The sequence below is a fragment of the Chamaea fasciata genome, unplaced genomic scaffold, assembly GCF_029207755.1.
Source record: "Chamaea fasciata isolate MVZ Bird 193981 ecotype frontalis unplaced genomic scaffold, bChaFas1.0.hap1 SCAF_30, whole genome shotgun sequence".
NCBI lineage: Eukaryota > Metazoa > Chordata > Aves > Passeriformes > Sylviidae > Chamaea > Chamaea fasciata.
Genome location: NW_027094115.1, coordinates 4,612,506 through 4,630,505, shown reverse-complemented (window position 1 = coordinate 4,630,505; position 18,000 = coordinate 4,612,506). Strand labels below are relative to the sequence as shown.

At 53.0% G+C, this 18,000-nt stretch overlaps 1 protein-coding gene across 1 annotated transcript in view; it reads left to right on the top strand.

Annotated features, from left to right (window-relative positions):
* LOC136302688 (bridging integrator 3) overlaps positions 1-18,000 on the top strand; it is a 41,534-nt gene that overhangs the window by 21,122 nt on the left and 2,412 nt on the right. Inside the window, exons 5-8 of the mRNA XM_066206180.1 lie at positions 1,083-1,219; positions 1,793-1,833; positions 11,225-11,366; positions 13,850-13,984. Coding sequence (XP_066062277.1) covers positions 1,083-1,219; positions 1,793-1,833; positions 11,225-11,366; positions 13,850-13,984 — 455 coding nt within the window. The remainder of the gene's footprint in view (positions 1-1,082; positions 1,220-1,792; positions 1,834-11,224; positions 11,367-13,849; positions 13,985-18,000) is intronic.

Here is an 18,000-nt window from a genome sequence, read left to right as displayed (position 1 = left end):
TGTGTGTAACCTTTTAAAACAGAATGGTTAACCCCTTGATTTATGATCTTAAGCCCCATTATTCGGATGATTTTTAACTTTTAATATCTAAAGGGAGGCTTTTTCCAAAGCTCCTCCATAGCACGGCTCAAGCATCTGGCTTTGTGATCTCTGACTGGAATAACTTCCAGCACTGAGGAAAAAGAACATTTTTTTTTTTTTAGTACCTCTGGCTTTTTTTTTTTTTTTGGTCTATTTTATCCCTGTTTGTATTTATGCTTTCCTTTTTATTAGTCTTTTTTTCCATTCTGTACCTTCCCTGATTTCTCACTCATTTGTGCAGCCGTTCTGTCATTACATTTTCCCTTTGCAGACCAAGTGTTTGGATAAAGAGGGACGTGCCTGATGGAAAACAAACGGAATGCTCAGTCACAGCATGACCTGGTGCTTCTGGATTTCTTGGTGGCACTCCCAGGGCCTGTAGGGACTTCATATCCCCCCATGGCTTGTTCTCTACAGGCACAAAATTCACACTTATTGAGGGGAAAATGCTTAACTTGTGTCCCTGCTCTTTGTGTTTGGAGAGGGAAAGAGAAACCTCGTCTCCCAGCCCTGTCAGTCTGGTCCTTTCCCACTAAATCCACTTCAAATACTTGGGTTTTTTTTTTCATAAAGCCATTTGAAAGACTTAATGGACTGTGATTTTTTCTCGTCGTGGAAGAGCTATAGTGAGGCTGAGAGTGACACTTAATAGTCTGTCGAGAGAAGATGTACAAAAACCCCCATCTCTGTTTTTTTTTTGTTTTTTTTTTTTTAAGAGAACAGTGCTTTTGTTAGTCTGGGATTATTTCTGGCAGCATCACAAGCCTCACACTGGAGTGGTTCAGATTAACTTATATAAAAACACTTCTCTGGGTGTTTACATGAATGAATTGGTGCCTTTTCCTTGCTTTTCTCTCAGCCACCTGCGAGCATCTCCCTGGAAGGTTGTGCTGAGCCCCTCCTGGCTGGCTCATCTCCCTGATTTTTATGGGGTTTTTTTTGCCCCTGTGGAGATGCCTGGCAGTGGGAAATGTGACCCTCTCTGGTTTCTTTTCCCTCAGCCATGTCCAAGTCTGCTGTGAAGATCTCCTCGGACCTGCTGGCCAACCCCCTGTGTGAGCAGGAGCCCTCGTTCCTCGAGATGGTCACGGCCTTCGACACGGCCATGAAGAGGATGGACTCCTTCAACCAGGAGAAGGTGGAATGGCTTTGGCTGGAAAATGGGACTGCTGGGGGGGTCGTGGAATCGTGGAATGGTTGGGGTTGGGAGGGATTTGAACCCATCCCATTCCACCCCCTGCCACGAGCAGGGGACACCTCCCACTGTTCCAGGGTGCTCCAGCCTGGCCTTGGACACTTCCAGGGATCCAGGGGCAGCCGCAGCTCCTCTGGGAATTCCATCCCAGCCTCTCCTCACCCTCCCAGCCAGGAATTCCTTCCCAAAATCCCATCTATCCCTGTACTCTGGCAGTGGGAAGCCATTCCCTGTGTGCTGTCCCTCCATCCCTTGTCCAGAATCCTCGTGTCTCCCCTCTTTCCCTTTTTGTCATCACCCTGAGACTTTTCCCACAAGAGTTTCTCGAATCTCAGTCTTCTGGCTGGGATTTCAGCTCCCATGGGGGAAATTCCCTCTCTTTTGGTTGAAGGCCATCGTGGCTGTGCTCAGGATCCCTCCCCATCCCGTGGTGGGCTCCGTTCAAACCCGTCCTTGTGCAGATGGGATTTTCCAACAATCCTGACGTGCAGTCCTCCCTTTTTTTGCTTTCCACAGGTGAATCAGATCCAAAAGACGGTCATAGAGCCTTTGAAAAAGTGAGTACCAACCATCATCTCGTGGGGTTTGTCCTCATCCTGAGCTTTAGGGGTGTGGATCCTGGAGAGAGGCTGGAAATCAGCTACTGCACAGAGGGACAATCCTGCCCTGGTCCTGCTGGCCACACTGGCTTTGGTACCTTAATTCATCATAATTTTAACCTTTTTGGCCACCTGTAGCATAAAGAACTCTTGAGATATAAAATCATGGAGCATCCTGGGCTGGGAGGGACCCCTAAAAGATGAATAACTCAACTTTCTCTCTGTTTATGTGTTGGTTTTTACCAACTCTTCGCTCCAGCGAAGGCACAAAACCAGCTGGAGATCATCCAGAAGGGGTCAGAAATTGGCTGGTTGAGCAAAAGTTTCTTTCATTTGGAAATTTTCCTAAGTAAAAAAAGGAGAAAGTGAAAGTTCCTGCATGTTTATAAATAATATTTCCATGCAAAGGAGGAGAGATTGCAGAGCCTTTGTAGCCAGCGAGGTTGGAAATGAGTAAACACCCAAATCTCACAGTTTTGTCACATCTGGCCTGTGAAATTTCCACCTTTTCCAGGGTCACAGGCTGTACCCCCCAAACCTTTCAGGATAACTTCAATTCTCCCCCAAATATCCCCTTAAATCCCGAGATTTGCTGTTTTGTTACAGGAGCAGAGCCAGCGAGCAAAAAATAAAATGAAATTACTTTAATATGACAGTAAGTGTTGCAAATTGCTGAATAACAATTTCAGTTTAGGTTTGACACACAGAGGGGTTGTCGTGGTTTAGGTTTTTGTGGGGTTTTTTGCCTTTTTTTTTTTTTTTTTTCCCCCTGAAGTTGTTGTTTCTGCCCAAATCTGAAAGTAAAATCTCATGGATCACTTAACACCTGAGGTTACAGCATGTTCCTGTCTGGGGGACGTTTGGTGACTCAAGTTTTACCTTGGTCCTCTATCCACCACCAGAAATTCCTGCTTATTTCAGGGAGAAAAAAAAATAAGAAGAAAGAAAAAAAAAAAGGGAAAAAAAAATCTCAGCCTTTTGCTGTGGAATTGTGTTGCTTATTATCTAGATTGTCCTCATGAAAGATACATTAACTTTTTCTTCCAGCATTCTGTTAAAATTGGAAGAACTTGTGTTTCTGAGATATTCTGGGTGGGTTTTTTTTTCTTTTTTTCTTCCACTCAGCTTGTGTTAGTTGGTGAAATGAAAGACAATCCCTTCCCCTGCAAACCTGCCTTGGGTTTGAAACCCCGGGGTGGTGAATTCAGGACAAGAAAACCATTTCCATTTGCTCGTGGGAGGTGCTCCGAGGGCTGTTCTCCAATTTTGGGAACAGGAGCCTGCTCCAAGTCAAGGGATGGTGCCAGGCCAGGGTGACCAGGACATTCCCATGGCCAAACCTCTCCAATTTTAGGGAATGCAGGGCGTGAGAGAGGAAAAGGCTCCAGGGAGACCTCAGAGTACTAAAGGGGCTCCAGGAGAGGTGAAGAGGGACTGGGGACAAGGGCTGGAGGGACAGGACACAGGGAATGGCTTCAAACTGAAAAAGGGGAGATTTGGGTGGGACATTGGGAAGGAATTCCTGCCTGTGAGGGTGAGGAGAGGCTGGGATGGAATTCCCTGAGGATTCCCCATTTCTGGAAGCGTCCAAGGCGAGTTTAGAGCAACATGGGGCAGTGGAAGGTGTGGAAGGGGATGGATCTGGATGATCCTTCGGGTCCCACCCAGCCCATTCCACGTTTCCCTGACTGGGGACACTCGGTTATCTGCCCAGTCCTCAGTCCAATGCCAGGGTGTTTACTCTGACCTCCTGGCTGCTTTCCAACCTCAGCAATTCTCTCCAACTTCCTGAATTTCCATTGGCCTAGCAGATGAGAGGGTTTGGTTTTTTTTTTCCCTTTTCCTGCCCTTTGGCACCTGCAAAGCTTCACCCTGCGTGCCTTTAACCAGCTTACCTTCCGTGCTGGGGAAGCTTCATCCCCACTCCGAGAACAAAAATGCTTCTTCCCTTCCCTCCTTCTTCCCTTTGTAGGTGCATCCCTGGCCAGGAACATTTCTGAGAAGCCCAAGGGTCCATTTTGAGGCTAATGAGATGCAGGAGAGAAATGCAGAGCTTGCACCTCCCTCCCCTTGTCCTGCTGGCAGATAAACCCCAGTGCCGGTTCTGGCAGAAAAGTTCCAGATTAATGAAAGCTGCCTTGAGGAGCCCTTCTTATTTCCAGTTAGGTTTTCCAGCTCTCCCAAAGCCTCTCCCAACTTTGCTCTGACCTAGAAAAAAAAAAAAAAAAAAGAGGCTTTTTAATTTATTTTTTTTCTCCAACAGCTGCACTGTATTACATCTTCACTGGTGGTCTTTTATAGTTTGTTAGCCAAAGAAACAGATAAGTATAACCCAGACAATTATCATTAGTGGTAATATATTGTAATCAGAGGCACATGGGCAGTAAAATCTCCATTCAGTTGTCCAGGGGTTGGAGTTTCCGGGCAAATATTGGGGAATTTGTTAAACCATGTTGAAAAAAAGCAGTAGTAGATTTAGTGAGGGGGCGGGGTGGAGGCTTGTATTGTTTCAGTCCTTCTGCTTCTGGGCTCGTAGGGTTATTCACAATTTGGCTTTTTGAGCCCCAAAGAGCCCTTTGGCTGGGAATGACTCATTTATTTTCAGGGAAAGAGCAAAGCTCCAGTGAGAATATTGCATTTTTCAGGGGATGGGTTGGGCGAGGAGCTGGGCAGGAGGGATGGGCTCCTCTTTGGGAGCTGCCTGTGGAATCTCACAGCAGAGCAGCGGATCTGGGGCAAAAGGGAACAAAAGCTGGTCTGGACTTTGCTCTCCCAGTTCTTCCCAGTGAAGGCAGGGTCAGGGATTGGGGATGGAGTCTTAATGTTCCATATTGTGTGTCCGTATTTAAGGAAGGAAGCGGCTTACACGAGCCAGGTGGTTTGGAAATCCACGGGATTTAGGGCCTTTCACGTTGGGAGCCGATTTCCAGGGCCACAGGTCTCAATTTAACTGGCTCTGTCTGACCCTCTCAGAGCAAGGGGGTGGCCTGGTCACCTTGGCTTGGTGCCCTTCCCTTGGAGCATTGTCCTGCTCACAAATCCAGAGAGGTTTTGGCCATGGGGACATCATGGTCACCTTGAATTGGTGCCAATCCTTTAGAGCACGTTCCTGTTCCCAAAATTGGAGAGGTTTTGGCCATGGGGATGTCCTGGTCACACTGGCACAGGATCACCCCACTGGAGCATTGTCCTTGTCCCAGAACTGGAGAGGTTTTGGCATTGGGAATGTCATGGTCACCCTGGCATAGTACAACCCCTTTGATCTGGGGCGTTGTCCTGCTCCCAAAATTGGAAAATTGGCCACGGGGATGTCCTGGTCACCCTGGCTTTGGCAGGGGGGACACAGACGGTGCTGCCACCGAGGTGCCACCACCCAGGGGCAGGTGTCAGACCTGTGGGACATCCCAGAGGTGCAGTCCAGGAGCAGTGAGGGATAAATTCCATCAGAGCCGCGTGTCACCAACATCCGCCGGCGACACAAGCGGGAGGGAGATCCCTCATTCCACCTCCCTCCCACCACCCCACCATTCCCAGGGTCCCTCCAGCTGCCAGGAAAAGGCAGCCAGAGCTGGCCAGGAGCAGCTCCAGGGGTGCAGGACCGGAAGCAGGAAAAGCAGCTTTCATGTCCTTAACGAGCCCCTAATGAGGATTTGGAGCAGCCACATGGCCGCCTAATCCTCCAGCACGCCGCTTCCTCGTCCTGGCCTCTCCATTCCTGCACCTTTTCCCTCCAGGAGGAAGGGTTGGGTTTAATTTCCCCCTTCCTGGTGGGTGGATGGGCCCCCACGGATGTGTGGGCACGAGCTGAGGAATGGCAGGAATCACTCTCCATGCTCCAGCCTCTCCTGAGCCATCCTGGTGCCTCTCCAAACTTGCCCCCACCTCATCCACCGTCGCTTGCTTTGGCATCTGATGCTTCCCAGCTCTGTTGTTCCTTTTTCTTTACCTGTCCATCACCAGCTGTAGATCTTGTCCGCTTCCTTTTGGTTTCTTATCCAAGATCTCATCCCAAAAATAATGCCCTGGGGAAGAGCCACAGGTCCAGCTCGCAGGCTGCCAGTGAGGGCCTTTGAGGTGCTTGAAAACAAGGAGAATTGAAGGTTTTACCATTATTTTTCCCTGTGCCAAAGCTCCAGCACCCCTTTTCCCACTAAAAATGGGTCCTGGAGGAAGCAGTGGGATGAGGATTTGGGATGGAGAGGGTGAGAAGACAGAGAGGTGACAGAATGTTCCCACTCCTCGAGCCATCCCCACCATCCCCAGGACTTCTCCCCAGCAGAGACATGGGAAGGAATTTCCAATTTCCCAGCCCCAGATTTGTCAGCTGGGCTGAGTAACAAACTGATCTGGCAGCACTGGGAATCCTGGGGCACTTTTATCTCCCGTGGCAGCGTCTGTCCAACCCCGTCCTTTAATTACGGGGAGCTGAAGGGAGGCTGGCGTGGAGACGAGGTGGGAACACGATTTCGAATGCAGGGAACGGGCTGATTTAGATGTTTTTCCAAGGATAACCTGTCATCCTGTGAGGAGTTCACCGACAGGTTCCCCCTCTCACCCCCCCACAGCCACGGGCATAGTAATTTGTATTTTCTTTTCGTTATCCCTGCGTATCTTCCCCTCACCTGCTCCTCTTAAGCCGCCTGGGCTGTAATCCCCTCTCAGCAGCCTTCCCTAAAAAGTGACAGGGAACAACAGCAGCTTATTCCTCAAGCTGCTTTCATGGCAGGGGCTCTAATACCCCGTGTGCTGTTTTACCTTCACTTTGCCACCGTTCCCACCAAATTTGCTTTCGAGTCGGCTTTGATTTTCTTGAGTTTGAATTAAGAGAAGGAAGTCTTGGGTTACAGAGGGTTGGTGGGGGGATTTGGGAGTGGGTCGTGGCTGTCAGACCCCCTCATTCCCTATGGAGGAAGATGGGTTATTGACAATATTGGGTTTTAGGAACATAATTTTCAGGGTAAGAGTTGTCAAACCCTGGCGCAGTCTGCCCAGGAGTCACCATCCCTGGAAGTGCTCAAAAAATGTATGGATGTGGCATTTTGTGGCTTAGTGGTTAGACTCGGTTTTAGGGCTCTTTTCCAACCTTGCTGATTCCATGATTTGTTATAAACACCCACATCTGCTCCGGGGTTTTCCTCTGTGCATCTCACGGGGACAGGAATTGTGGATGAGTGGAATGGATGAGTGAAACACCCGGGATTTGCTTGTGAGCCTTCCCTGCTCTTTCCCCATGCCCCTGCTCCCCTGAAATTCTCCGTGGAGCTGTTCAGACTCCATTTCCAAAGGGCTCCTTGGCTGCTGCTCCCCTCCCAGTCGATCCCAGTCCCTCTCCTGCCGGGTGGGGCTGGTGGTGCTTCTCCAAAGGCTTTGGAAAACTCTTCTGATCCCTGCGGGGCTGTTGTTGGAGGGCGTGGCAGTGGCTGTGGATGGCAGAGGCTCTGCGCAGCCTTTGTGCCAGGCTCTGCACCGGGGGCATTTGTCAATAACGTGCATGGGATGGTTGTGGAGACACTGGGGCCACGTGTGGAGTCAGGAATTCCTCGGAATAACTTGGCGCCGGCGGGAGCTCGGCTCTGCCTCTCCCCCTGTACGGGTGTTTGGCACCCCGGGCACCCGCCTTGGGATCGTCTTTCTGTCCACACAGGGAGAAAAACCCGAGCAGGGCTTGGAACCCCTTCTCCGTGAACCCCAGGGGAATTCAGAGCCGCTGGGCTCACGGGGAATTCAGCATTCCTTCAGCAGCCAGAGGCGGCTCTGCCTCACTCCGGAGCAGTCCAAGGAAGGTCCTTCCCCGCTTGAGCTGAGCTGATCCTGCGTGGAAATTAAACCAGGGAGAGTGGGGCTGGCGTGGGAAGAGTTCGGTGGGCACAGGGAGAGCTCGGTGGGCACAGGGAGAGTTCAGTGGGCACAGGGAGAGCTTGGTGGGCACAGGGAGAGTTCAGTGGGCACAGGGAGAGCTCGGTGGGCACAGGGAGAGCTCAGTGGGCACAGGGAGAGCTTGGTGGGCACAGGGAGAGTTCAGTGGGCACAGGGAGAGCTCAATGGGCACAGGGAGAGCTTGGTGGGCACAGGGAGAGCTCAATGGGCACAGGGAGAGCTCGGTGGGCGCAGGGAGAGCTCAGTGGGCGCAGGGAGAGCTCGGTGGGCACAGGGAGAGCTCAGTGGGCACACGGAGAGCTCGGTGGGCACAGGGAGAGCTCCTTGGGGCATTGGTGGTATCCAGAAAAGCCACAAGCGACCCAGCTCTCCGCTGGTGGAGGACAACCACACTGAGGGAACCTCCAACAGTGATGGGGTTGGTTTTGAACTAAAAAAGAGGAGATTTAAGCAAGATATTGGGAAGGGATTTTTTTTCCCTGTGAGGATGGGGATGGCGCAGGTTGCCCAGAGAAGCTGGAAAACACTTCCACACCCCTGGAAGTGCCCAAGGCCAGCTCGGATGGGGCTTGGAACACTCTGGGACAGTGGAAGGTGTCCCTGCCCATGGCTGGGGGGTGGAACGAGGTGATTTAAGGTCCCTTCCCGCCCGAGCCAGTGTGGGATTCCACGATTCCCAGCGCCCAGGCTGGAACTCAGGACACTCGGAGCCAGGCACGGCTGCGGCTCCGGGGAGCTGGGCCCCCCCTGCTCTCGGAAATGCAGCGTATAATCTATGCATTAAAAGTCCTTGTGAGACAGGAGCTGCTGTGCCTACACAGTTCCAGCCTCTTCAGATCCAGCCCTGTAGATATTTTTTTTAAAGCTCTGCCGGAGCACAGTGTCCTTCCATTACTGGGCTGCGAAATTGCACCGAGTCCATACCGGGAATAAAAAAGGGGGGAAAAAAAAATAAAAATCAAAATCGAGCCTTTTTTTTTTTTTTTTTCCTCCCTTTTTTAAAACCCAGATTTAACTTCAAAGTAAATGGAAACTGCGTCGCTGCTCGTCTTGGGCGTCCTCCCTCGCTGCTTTCTCCCAGGGAAAGGGTTGGCTCTTCCCTGCGGAGCGGGATTGGGGGTGGAAGGGGCTGCGTGTGACTTTGCTGGAGTCTCGTGGCTCTCTTCAGGCAGGAGCACTGGGGAGTGCCAGGAAAAGGCCAGGAAAACGCCGCTAACAGCTGGGTTTGGCCGCCAGCACGAGGCTCGGTGGTTTGGGGACGTCTCAGGAATGGCTTTTCCGAGATTTGCTGGATGTGGTGGCCGTGCTGAGGGCTTGGTGCACAGCAGGGAAGGGAGGATTTCCCAGCCTCCAGCCTGGATTCTCCTCTGACATTCCCATGCCTGGATTCCCACTGTGGAGGAGCAGCCCAGCTCATCCCCGTGGTCTTTATTCTCTGCTTTAGGTGCGAGGTTTTGTGTCCTTCCCAAACTTCCCCCGTGAGGGACAGAACATGAAATAAACCAGGAAAGGTTCTGGACTGATGGGGTCCTCCTTCCCATCATTAATAACCGGGAGAAATTCCTACAGGAGCTGCCACCTGGAGCTGCTGGCGAGGTGTGTGTACCACGCTGGGAAAGAGCATCCCATAGTGAGGAGACCTGGCATAAAAACATCCCTGGAAATGCTCCAGGCCAGGCTGGAGTGGGCTTGGAGCCTCCTGGGCCAGTGGAAGATGTCCCTGCCCCAAACTGGAGACTCCTGAAGGTCTTTTCCAACCCAAACCATTCCCTGCTTCCGTGAACCCAAACCATTATCCCACGAGACCTCTCAACCCGGCCACCCCTTCCCACCCCTGCCCTCCATCCCTGTTTCCCTAACCCCTCTCCCGGCAGATTTTTGGATTTTACAAAGAGGTAGGAGAGATTTTAGCAGGCCAGGAGCTGGCGAGGCCATGCCCGGAGCCTGCTGCATCCAGGACACGGCTCCCATTTAAATATAATGGGATGGTGTGGGACGGTGGCCATAAAAAGCAATGTCAGGGCAGAGCATCTGATCCGCTGCGGGCAGCTGGAGCGGCTCCCTGATGACTTTCCCAGGTTGTTCCCTCATCCCCAATCTGTTGCAACAGAGGGAAAATATCATGGGGATATATATTTATATTTAAATGGATTTGTTCTGTGCCAGCCTCGGGGGATGTGTAGGACCGGGCAGGATTGAAGGATCACATCCCCGGATCAGCCTCTCTCGCCCAGGGATGCTCCACACAAAAACATGGATACAAAATATTCCCACTTCTCCCTGGCTCCTGGCGTTTGCCCTTTTGCAAACTGAGGCTCGGGGATGGAAGTTTTCCCTCAGCACCCACCGGTCCAGCCCATCAGCACCCTCTGGAGCGAGCGGAAAATGGGATTTTAATAGGGCTGGAGTGGCTGGGAACACCCGTGGTTCCGCCTGAACCGTGGATTTAGGTCACATCCAGAGCAAATGACACTCCTCAAGTGACATTTGTGTCTTTTCTTCTTGCTAATGGCCCCCCTAGTTGGATTTCTATTTCTATTTTTTTTTTTTTTTTGGTCCATTTTAAGAAGTGGGAAAGCTGTTTGTTCCCTCGTGGAAATAAAATCCAGCGCCAGGGTGCTCAGAGAAATTTTTCACCATCAATTCCTGGTCTGAACCCCCCAAAATCACCCTGGAATTTATGAATATTAAATGATTATCTGCAGAGGGAGCATCACCTATTTGATTTCAACCCACAGCCCTGGCGTCCCCTGGGATAATTCGATTTTATGGAATTAAGAGACAGGAGCAACGTTCCGGTTCCTGCGTTTCCCTTTTCTGTCACATTCAAAAATATTCCCCATCAGATGTTCATGTTTCCTCAATTTGTAACACGTTTTAATAATAGGAATCTTTCCCATCGCCCGGATAAATTGTTCGCTGCTGTGAATCCTTCTGGGGAGGGCTCAGGGCTCCTCTTCAGCTGGGTTTGCCACCCAAAAAGAGCAAAAATTCGCTGAAAAAAAAGAAAAAATTAACTTAAAAAAAAAAAAAAACGCAAAAAAATTAACAAAAAAAAGAGCGCAAAAAATTAACCAAAAAGAGCAAAAAAAGTTTACCAAAAAAAAAAAAAAAAGCAGAAAATTAATGGAAAAAGACCAAAAAATAATACCCAAAAAGGAAAAAACAATTGTGCAAAAAAAATAATGCTGCAGCTAGTATTTATTTTGCACTCATTATTTATTTTTCCTGGACTTTTATTTCAAATTATCTACCTCTTCTTTCCCTTTCCAACCAGGAACTGGGGGAAACACCACCTTAATTAAGAATATTCAGAATTCTGGCACGGTTTGGCTTGGAAAAATCTCCTCGAGTGTCACAGCAAAGAACTTTCTGCTGGACCAGGGTGCTCCACGATTGCCTTGGATGCTTCATCCACCCAAAATATCCCATCCCAAGCCTTTCCCATCTTTTTTTTTTTTTTTTTTTCCAGATTCAGCAGCGTTTTCCCAAGCCTGAACATGGCCGTGAAGCGCCGGGAGCAAACGCTCCAGGACTACAAACGCCTTCAATCCAAGGTGGAAAAATACGAGGAAAAGGAGAGAACTGGCCCCGTCCTGGCCAAGCTGCACCAGGTATTGAGTTGTCCCCAGAGGCACAATCCCGGCAGCATTCCTGGGAAAACTCAGGAAAAGCTTTTCCCCTCCTTCTCTGGCATCCGTGCCACGGGTAGAACATTTTGGGAGGTTGTTTTTTATCCGTGTAAAAAAAAAAAAAAAATCACATTTTTTGACAGCACAACGCTGGTTTCGAGCGCTCGGTGAAGGGAGGGAGCCTCTTTTCCAAGAGAAAATGGAAGGTTTTCCAAGGGAAAAACGGGATCAGAGCCTCGGGAGCTCTGGGGGAGCTCGGAGCCAGCGCTGAGGTCGTGGCACAGGGGGGTTCCCCCCGACCTCGGCGTCTGAGCGAGCAGCTGGATGGGGAAGGGAACAGATCAGAGCGTTTCCCAGCTTCGTGTTTGCCACCTGTTCCCAAAAAAAATTCGCCTTGGAAAATTGCAGTAATTGGTTAACAGGAAGTTTTGCCAGGTTCTTTTTTGCTCTCTCCGGAATTTTAGCGAAATCGTGATGAGTTCGTTGGGTTTGGGTGGGGTTTTTTTGGTTGTTTTTTTTTTTATAATCAAATCTTCCCCGGCGTTTTTCCCCAAAAATCTGTCGCTCCAGCAGCACGTGGCTTGATCCTCCCAGGAACAATTGATTCTCAGAGTCAAAGAAAATGTGTTTTTCTGATGAATTTCCCCCCCCTCCCAAAAAAAAATGAAGTTTTGTGTTAAAGAACAGCCTGAACAAAAGACACCTCTGGTTTAACAGTAAGCAGCTTATTTTGCTCAGCCTCAGCAACTAAAGCTGGGGCTAGAAAAATGAGAATTCTTTTGTCCTGGTGATTAGGCAGGGTTTAGTTATTTCATTTATTTTTTCCCCTTAATGAACTTTTGATCTAATTCCCCCCCAAAAAACCCCAAAAATCTTAACCAAACACTGAGTTTAAACACCTGTGGGAGGGAGCCTTGAGCAATCCTGAACCTGGGGTATGCAGAGGGTCTGGAATTGATGGGAAAGGGCCCCATCTCATCCATTTTTAATTCTCGAGCTGCAAATTTACATCTGTTGTTTGCTTCAGGTTTTGTGCTCTTCTGCCCCCTGTGAACTCCATCCCAGGATTTTCCCCATGAACTCCATCCCAAGAGTTTCTGCATGAACTCCATCCCAAGATTTTCCCCATGAACTCCATCCCAAGAGTTTCCGCATGAACTCCATCCCAAGATTTTCCCCATGAACTCCATCCCAGGAGTTTCCCACCATGAACTCCATCCCGGGAGTTTCAACGCTCCCGATTTCCTGGCAAATGTTGAATTTGCTCCTTTGCTGGGATGATTCCAGGCTTTTCCAGCCTGGAGCCCAGTCCATGCCGTGCCCCTGGCACGCTGTCCCTGTCCCCAGGGCCGGGCTCCCCCTCCCGTCGGAATGGCACCGGGATTAAGTGGCAGACTTGAACCGGTCTAGTATTTCACAGCCCACCCCCTCCTGCCCTTTTCCACACCATCCCAGAGACATTTCCCGTTCTCCCCACGCTCTGTTTAAAGGAGCCAGTTGGATGCACTGAGCTGAAGGTCATGGTGATGGGTGGGGGCAGGATCCTGGAGCGACGCTCCTGGGAATCGCAGGGTGAGGGGACGTGGATGTGGCCAGGGACATTCCCCAGCCTGACTGAGCTCTGGGCCTGGGTTTTGTCCGTGTTTTTCTGAAGGAGAGAAGACACAACCTCTCTGGGTGTCCTGTGGCTTTTCCAGGGTCACAGCATGGGTCCCACCAGGGTCCATTGAATTGTCACTTAGATCCCACCAGATTCCACTGGATGGTCACTTGAGTCCCACCAGGTCCCACTGAATAGTCACTTGGGTCCCACCAGGTTTCATTGGATGGTCACTTGAGTCCCACCAGGTTCTATTAACTGGTTGCTTGGATCCCACCAGGTTCCACTGAGAGGTCACTTGGATTCCACCAGGATCCATTGGATGGCCCCATCATGATCCACTAACTGGTCACTTGGGTCCCACCAGGTCCCATTGGATGGTCACTTGAGTTCCACCAGGTCCATTGAAGGGTCACAGGGATTCCACCAGATTCCATTAGATGGTCACTCAAGTCCCATCAGATTCCACTGGATGGTCACTTGGATCCCACCAGGTTCCATTGGATGATCCCATGGGTCCCACCAAGTTCCATTGCATAGTTGCATGGGTCCCACCAGGTTCCATTGGATGGTCCCATGGATCCCATCAGGTCCCATTGGATGGTCCCATGGGTCCCACCAAGTTCCGTTGGATAGTTGCATGGGTCCCACCAGGTCCCATTGAATGATCTCATGAGTCCCACCAGGTTCCTTTGGATGGTCACTTGGATCCCACCAGGTTCCACTGGATGGTCCCATGAGTCCCACCAGGCTGTGGCCACTGCTTGTCCCCACAACCAAGCAAAGCGCCCCATTGTCCTGGGGTGGCCTCTACGCCAGGAGGATCCTTGTCCCCGGGGTCTGACCCCACCTGTGTCCCCCGCAGGCCCGGGAGGAGCTGCGCCCGGTGAAGGAGGACTTTGAGGCCAAGAACAAGCAGCTCCTGGAGGAGATGCCCAAATTCTACAGCAGCCGCATCGACTACTTCAAACCCAGCTTCGAGTCGCTGGTCCGGGCGCAGGTGAGAGACGTTGTCCCTTCCTGATTACCTGTGTTGTGTCCCAGCCCTGCCTGTGCTTTATCCACTGGAATTCCATGGCTGTATCCACCTGGGAATGCCATCTCCTTGAGTTTGGAGTCCTGAGCTCAGGGCTTGACTAGGTATGAGGTGTTTGGGCTCATCTGAAGGGTCTCCTGTGGTTCCTGGGACATCTCCACACTAAAGATTTGCAGGAAGAGGTGCCCTGAATAACCCAACAGCTTCCATTTCCATCCTCCAGCTTCCTTCAGGAACGTGCTGCCGCTCCTCCTCCTCCTCCTCCTCCCTGTGCCCTTTCCCTTAGGCTGCAGAGGGGCAGGGTCGGGATCTCACCAAGCTTTGAGAAGCTCTGGCACCCCACACCGGGGGGGCTCCCGGGGCGATCCAGCGGCGGCAGGAGGGCGGAACAGGGCGGTGCCCGCTCCGTGGGCGTTTCCCTGCGGCATTTTGGGGCCGGGAGGCGCCGCAGGGCCCCAGGTGCGCTGCGGGGGGAGCTGCCGGGAGGTGCCGGGAGCACGTGTTCCATCTCACCTCCGACTCGGGGTGGGGGGGGCCCTCTCTGCGGAGCTGCCAGCGAGTTGTCTGCAGGCTGATTCACCTACCAGATGGTGCCGATGCTCCCTGCGCCGCAGGGTGGGTGCTGGGGATGCTGTTCCTGCTGTTCCCTTAGCAATCGGGCGCGGGGCTCCCTGTTCCCAGCCCGGAATAACCAGAATTCCCGGAGCCACCGCGGAGTCTCGCTGGCCCTTTGACCCTCTCCAACGGGTGAGACCTTGAAACCTGAATGTTCTCTGCCCTCTCCGGGGGGTTTGTGATCCGTGGGGTTTCCTCAGAGAGCAGCTTTGCCCCTCTGGCTTCTCCTGGCTCCGTTTGTGTCCTGATTCCCCGGGAATCTGGGGCGAGGAGGACGTTGGGATAGGTGTGCTCGGAGCGCCCGGAGCAGCAGGGTGTCACTGCTGGGGCTCTTTGTGACACTCTCCATCCATATCCCTCTTCTTCCTTGGGAATCCTCTGGCTTTTCTTTCCCGTCTTATCTGCCCTGCCTCTCTTCAGGTGAGGAATTTGTTGGGAAAACCGAGTGAAATCCCGTTTTTTAACACCCAAAAAGGCAGCGTCACAACAAAAGCTGATGCATCTCCCGTAGGCTGGACTAAAGCTGGTCCCAGATGGATGCAGCTCCTCGCATCCCTCCCTCCCCGCCAGCCTCCATGGGAGCCGCATCCCTCTTCTTTCCCGGCACTGGCTGCATCCTTCCACCCCCGGGAAGGGATGCTGGGAGGAGAGCCTGGAATGTTTGTGCCGAGGCATGAGCTCGGGCTGTGTGTGCCCCCCTGGCTCGGGAGCTCTGAGGAGCGTTTTCCCACCGAAGTGGCTGAAATGAAATGGAAAAGGGATGCGATTTGCCCAAGGTAATGAGTCAGTGACGAGCCAGGAATAGCAGCCCGAGCCCTGAGTCAGCTCAGCAGCTGCTCACCTGCAGGCACCTGGCTGGGAAGGGCAGGCGGGAGCATCCCCATCCCAGGTGAGAGCTGGCGTGGGAATACCGCCCAGCTTTCCCTCCCTCTGGGCCTCCCTGGGGTGACTGAGCAGCTGCGGGGGGTCGTGTTCCTGAATGGAATTTCTGTTTTCAGCCTTTTCTGCAGGTACCTCTTTACTGGAGTGGGATGAGGCTGCAGGTGCATCCCACAAGGAAAGGGCTGGACGGGGTGGAACTGGCAGGGTGGGTGCCGTGACTTTGGGGTTGTTTCTCCCTGGGTCAAACCCACCATCCAAAGGCAAAACCACGTAATCTCCCTTATTTTTTGGCCTTGGAGGAAGCCGGGAGTTAAAGCGAGACAAACTGTGTGACAGTGACAGCGTCCAGCACCACGACAAGCTGGGAAGGGATCAGCTGCCTCTCGGGGAAGGAAGAAGGACCCTGCTCCCAAGCACCTCCATGGCTCTGACCCAAGGAGACCCTCCCAAACCCTCCTCCCCGGGCGGGCGAGTTCCCATGGCACAGCCTGGCTGTGCTCCCGAGGCCGGGTGTCTCCTGACGCCGGGACATGTCCTGAGCTCGCAGGGCTGTAACATTCAACACCGAATTCTTCTCTCCACCCACGGGCCAGGGCCAAGCCAAGGGAGGCAAATGTTTCCCTGGCTGGGGGCTTTGAAGTGGCCACACGGAGATGAAAGGGGGGGAGATTTTGGAGCTGTGGCTGGTGTGAGGCGTGAACAGCACTTCCTTCCCGCTTTGTGCTTTTGTTCTCCAACCAGAAAATGCGAGATTCCTTTGGATTTTAACGGAATGGGGGGGGAAAGATGGGGCTGGCAGGCAGGGATGTGGTGCAGTGGGTTGGGGGAGCCCAGCCCTGGGTTTGTTTTGGGTAGGGCTGCCCCAAACAAGCGGGCGCTGCCCGGCTGGGCCATTGTGGCCGGGATCTATAGAAAATCCACGGAACACGGCGTCCCCAAACAGAATTAGTTCAAGACAGGTGGACTCGGGGCCGTTGGCTCAGGCTCAAAGGCGACTTGGAGCTGGGATTTGATGGGATGGGGACGGAGCATATGGTATCCATAGCTGGAAAAGTACTGGGCTGGCGGGAGCAGGTAGGGCAGGGCGAGCTGGCCGGCCCCGCTGTCACTGTCACCAGTTTGGGGTGCATCCCCTCCCTGGGAGGGTTTTCACTCCTGTTTCAACAGGAGAAATCACGGGGGGATCCATGCCAGTGGGGTTTCTTTGATGGAGCTCGGGAGACTCGGCTGGTGAGGCGCAGCAGTGCCTGGATGGTGCCAGCTGGTTCTGCACTGGGGCCTGCTGAGGGGCAGGAGCATCCCCAGGGACACCCACCGGGCCCTGGGGACACGAGGTGTCCCTTGGGAAGGGATTGGTGGCTGCAGGATGTGGGTGGAGGGGGAGCAGCACCGAGGAGTTCGCTCCAGCGTGGATGCTGGGGGACAATCTTGTGGGGACAATCCTGGGGGACAATCCTGAGGAAAATCCTAGGGTGCAATCCTGGTCATGGAGGAATCCTCAGGGATTTCTGGATCCTGGTGGGAGGGCAGTTCCAGAGCCAATCCTGAGGGGCAAATGTCCTCAAATCCTGGGGAACAATCCTGAGAGCAGACCTGGAGGGACAATCCTGGGGCCAAATGTCCCCAAATCTTGTGGGACAACCCTGGGGGGAGCAGCATCTGCCTCCAGCCCTTCCACCCTGACAAGATTCATTTCAAGGCCCGGGTGCTTTTTCTGTGCTGGAATTGGCAGTGCCACCTGGCCGTATGTGACTGAACAGTGCCCAGCTGACTCCAGCCTGGGGACAAGGGACATGGGGGGCAGCTCCAGGGCTCTGGCACCCCACTTGTCATCCCTGCCCCCCGGATCCCTGCTCACCCGTGGCATTGCCGAGGGATTTCGGGTGGGGTTTTTTTTGCCACCTCTTGCTTGCAGGGGGATTCAGAGGCCGTTCAGGGTGACCCAGCAGTGGGGTGTGATTTGGGGGGGCGTGCAGGGATTTTTGGGGGGCCCTGCCAGCTCAGCCCCGTGCGGGGTTCGTTAGTCACTGTGTAAATGAGCACTGCCGTGACTCAGCCAGCGCCGCTGCGTGGGGAGCCCCGGCCACGGAGCAGCCCCCAAAGCCCCGGGCTGGACGGGCCTGGGGAGGGGGCTTCAGGCAGCCAGAGCTGGAGTGTGGGGCCTCACAGTGCCCCCTCGGGCCTGCCCAAAATCGGCGTGGTTTTGAGCAGGATTAGGGGAGCTGGTCTCCATGGAGACCGTGTCTGTCTCCGCACCGGTGCTGCTGGAGCTGCTGGGGCCCCTCTGGGAAATGGGGACAAGGCTGGCATTGCCCCCCCCCGGGGGGCAGCGCTCCCCAATCCCTCCCTGAGGGACGTGGGGGCACGTCCAGGGCAGGATCCCACACCTGGCACAGCTCCGAGGGGTCCTGCAGTGCCAGGGGTCCCACAGGCAGGTCTGGGGGTCCGGTGGCTCCTGGGGGGTCTACAGTGCAAGGGGTTCT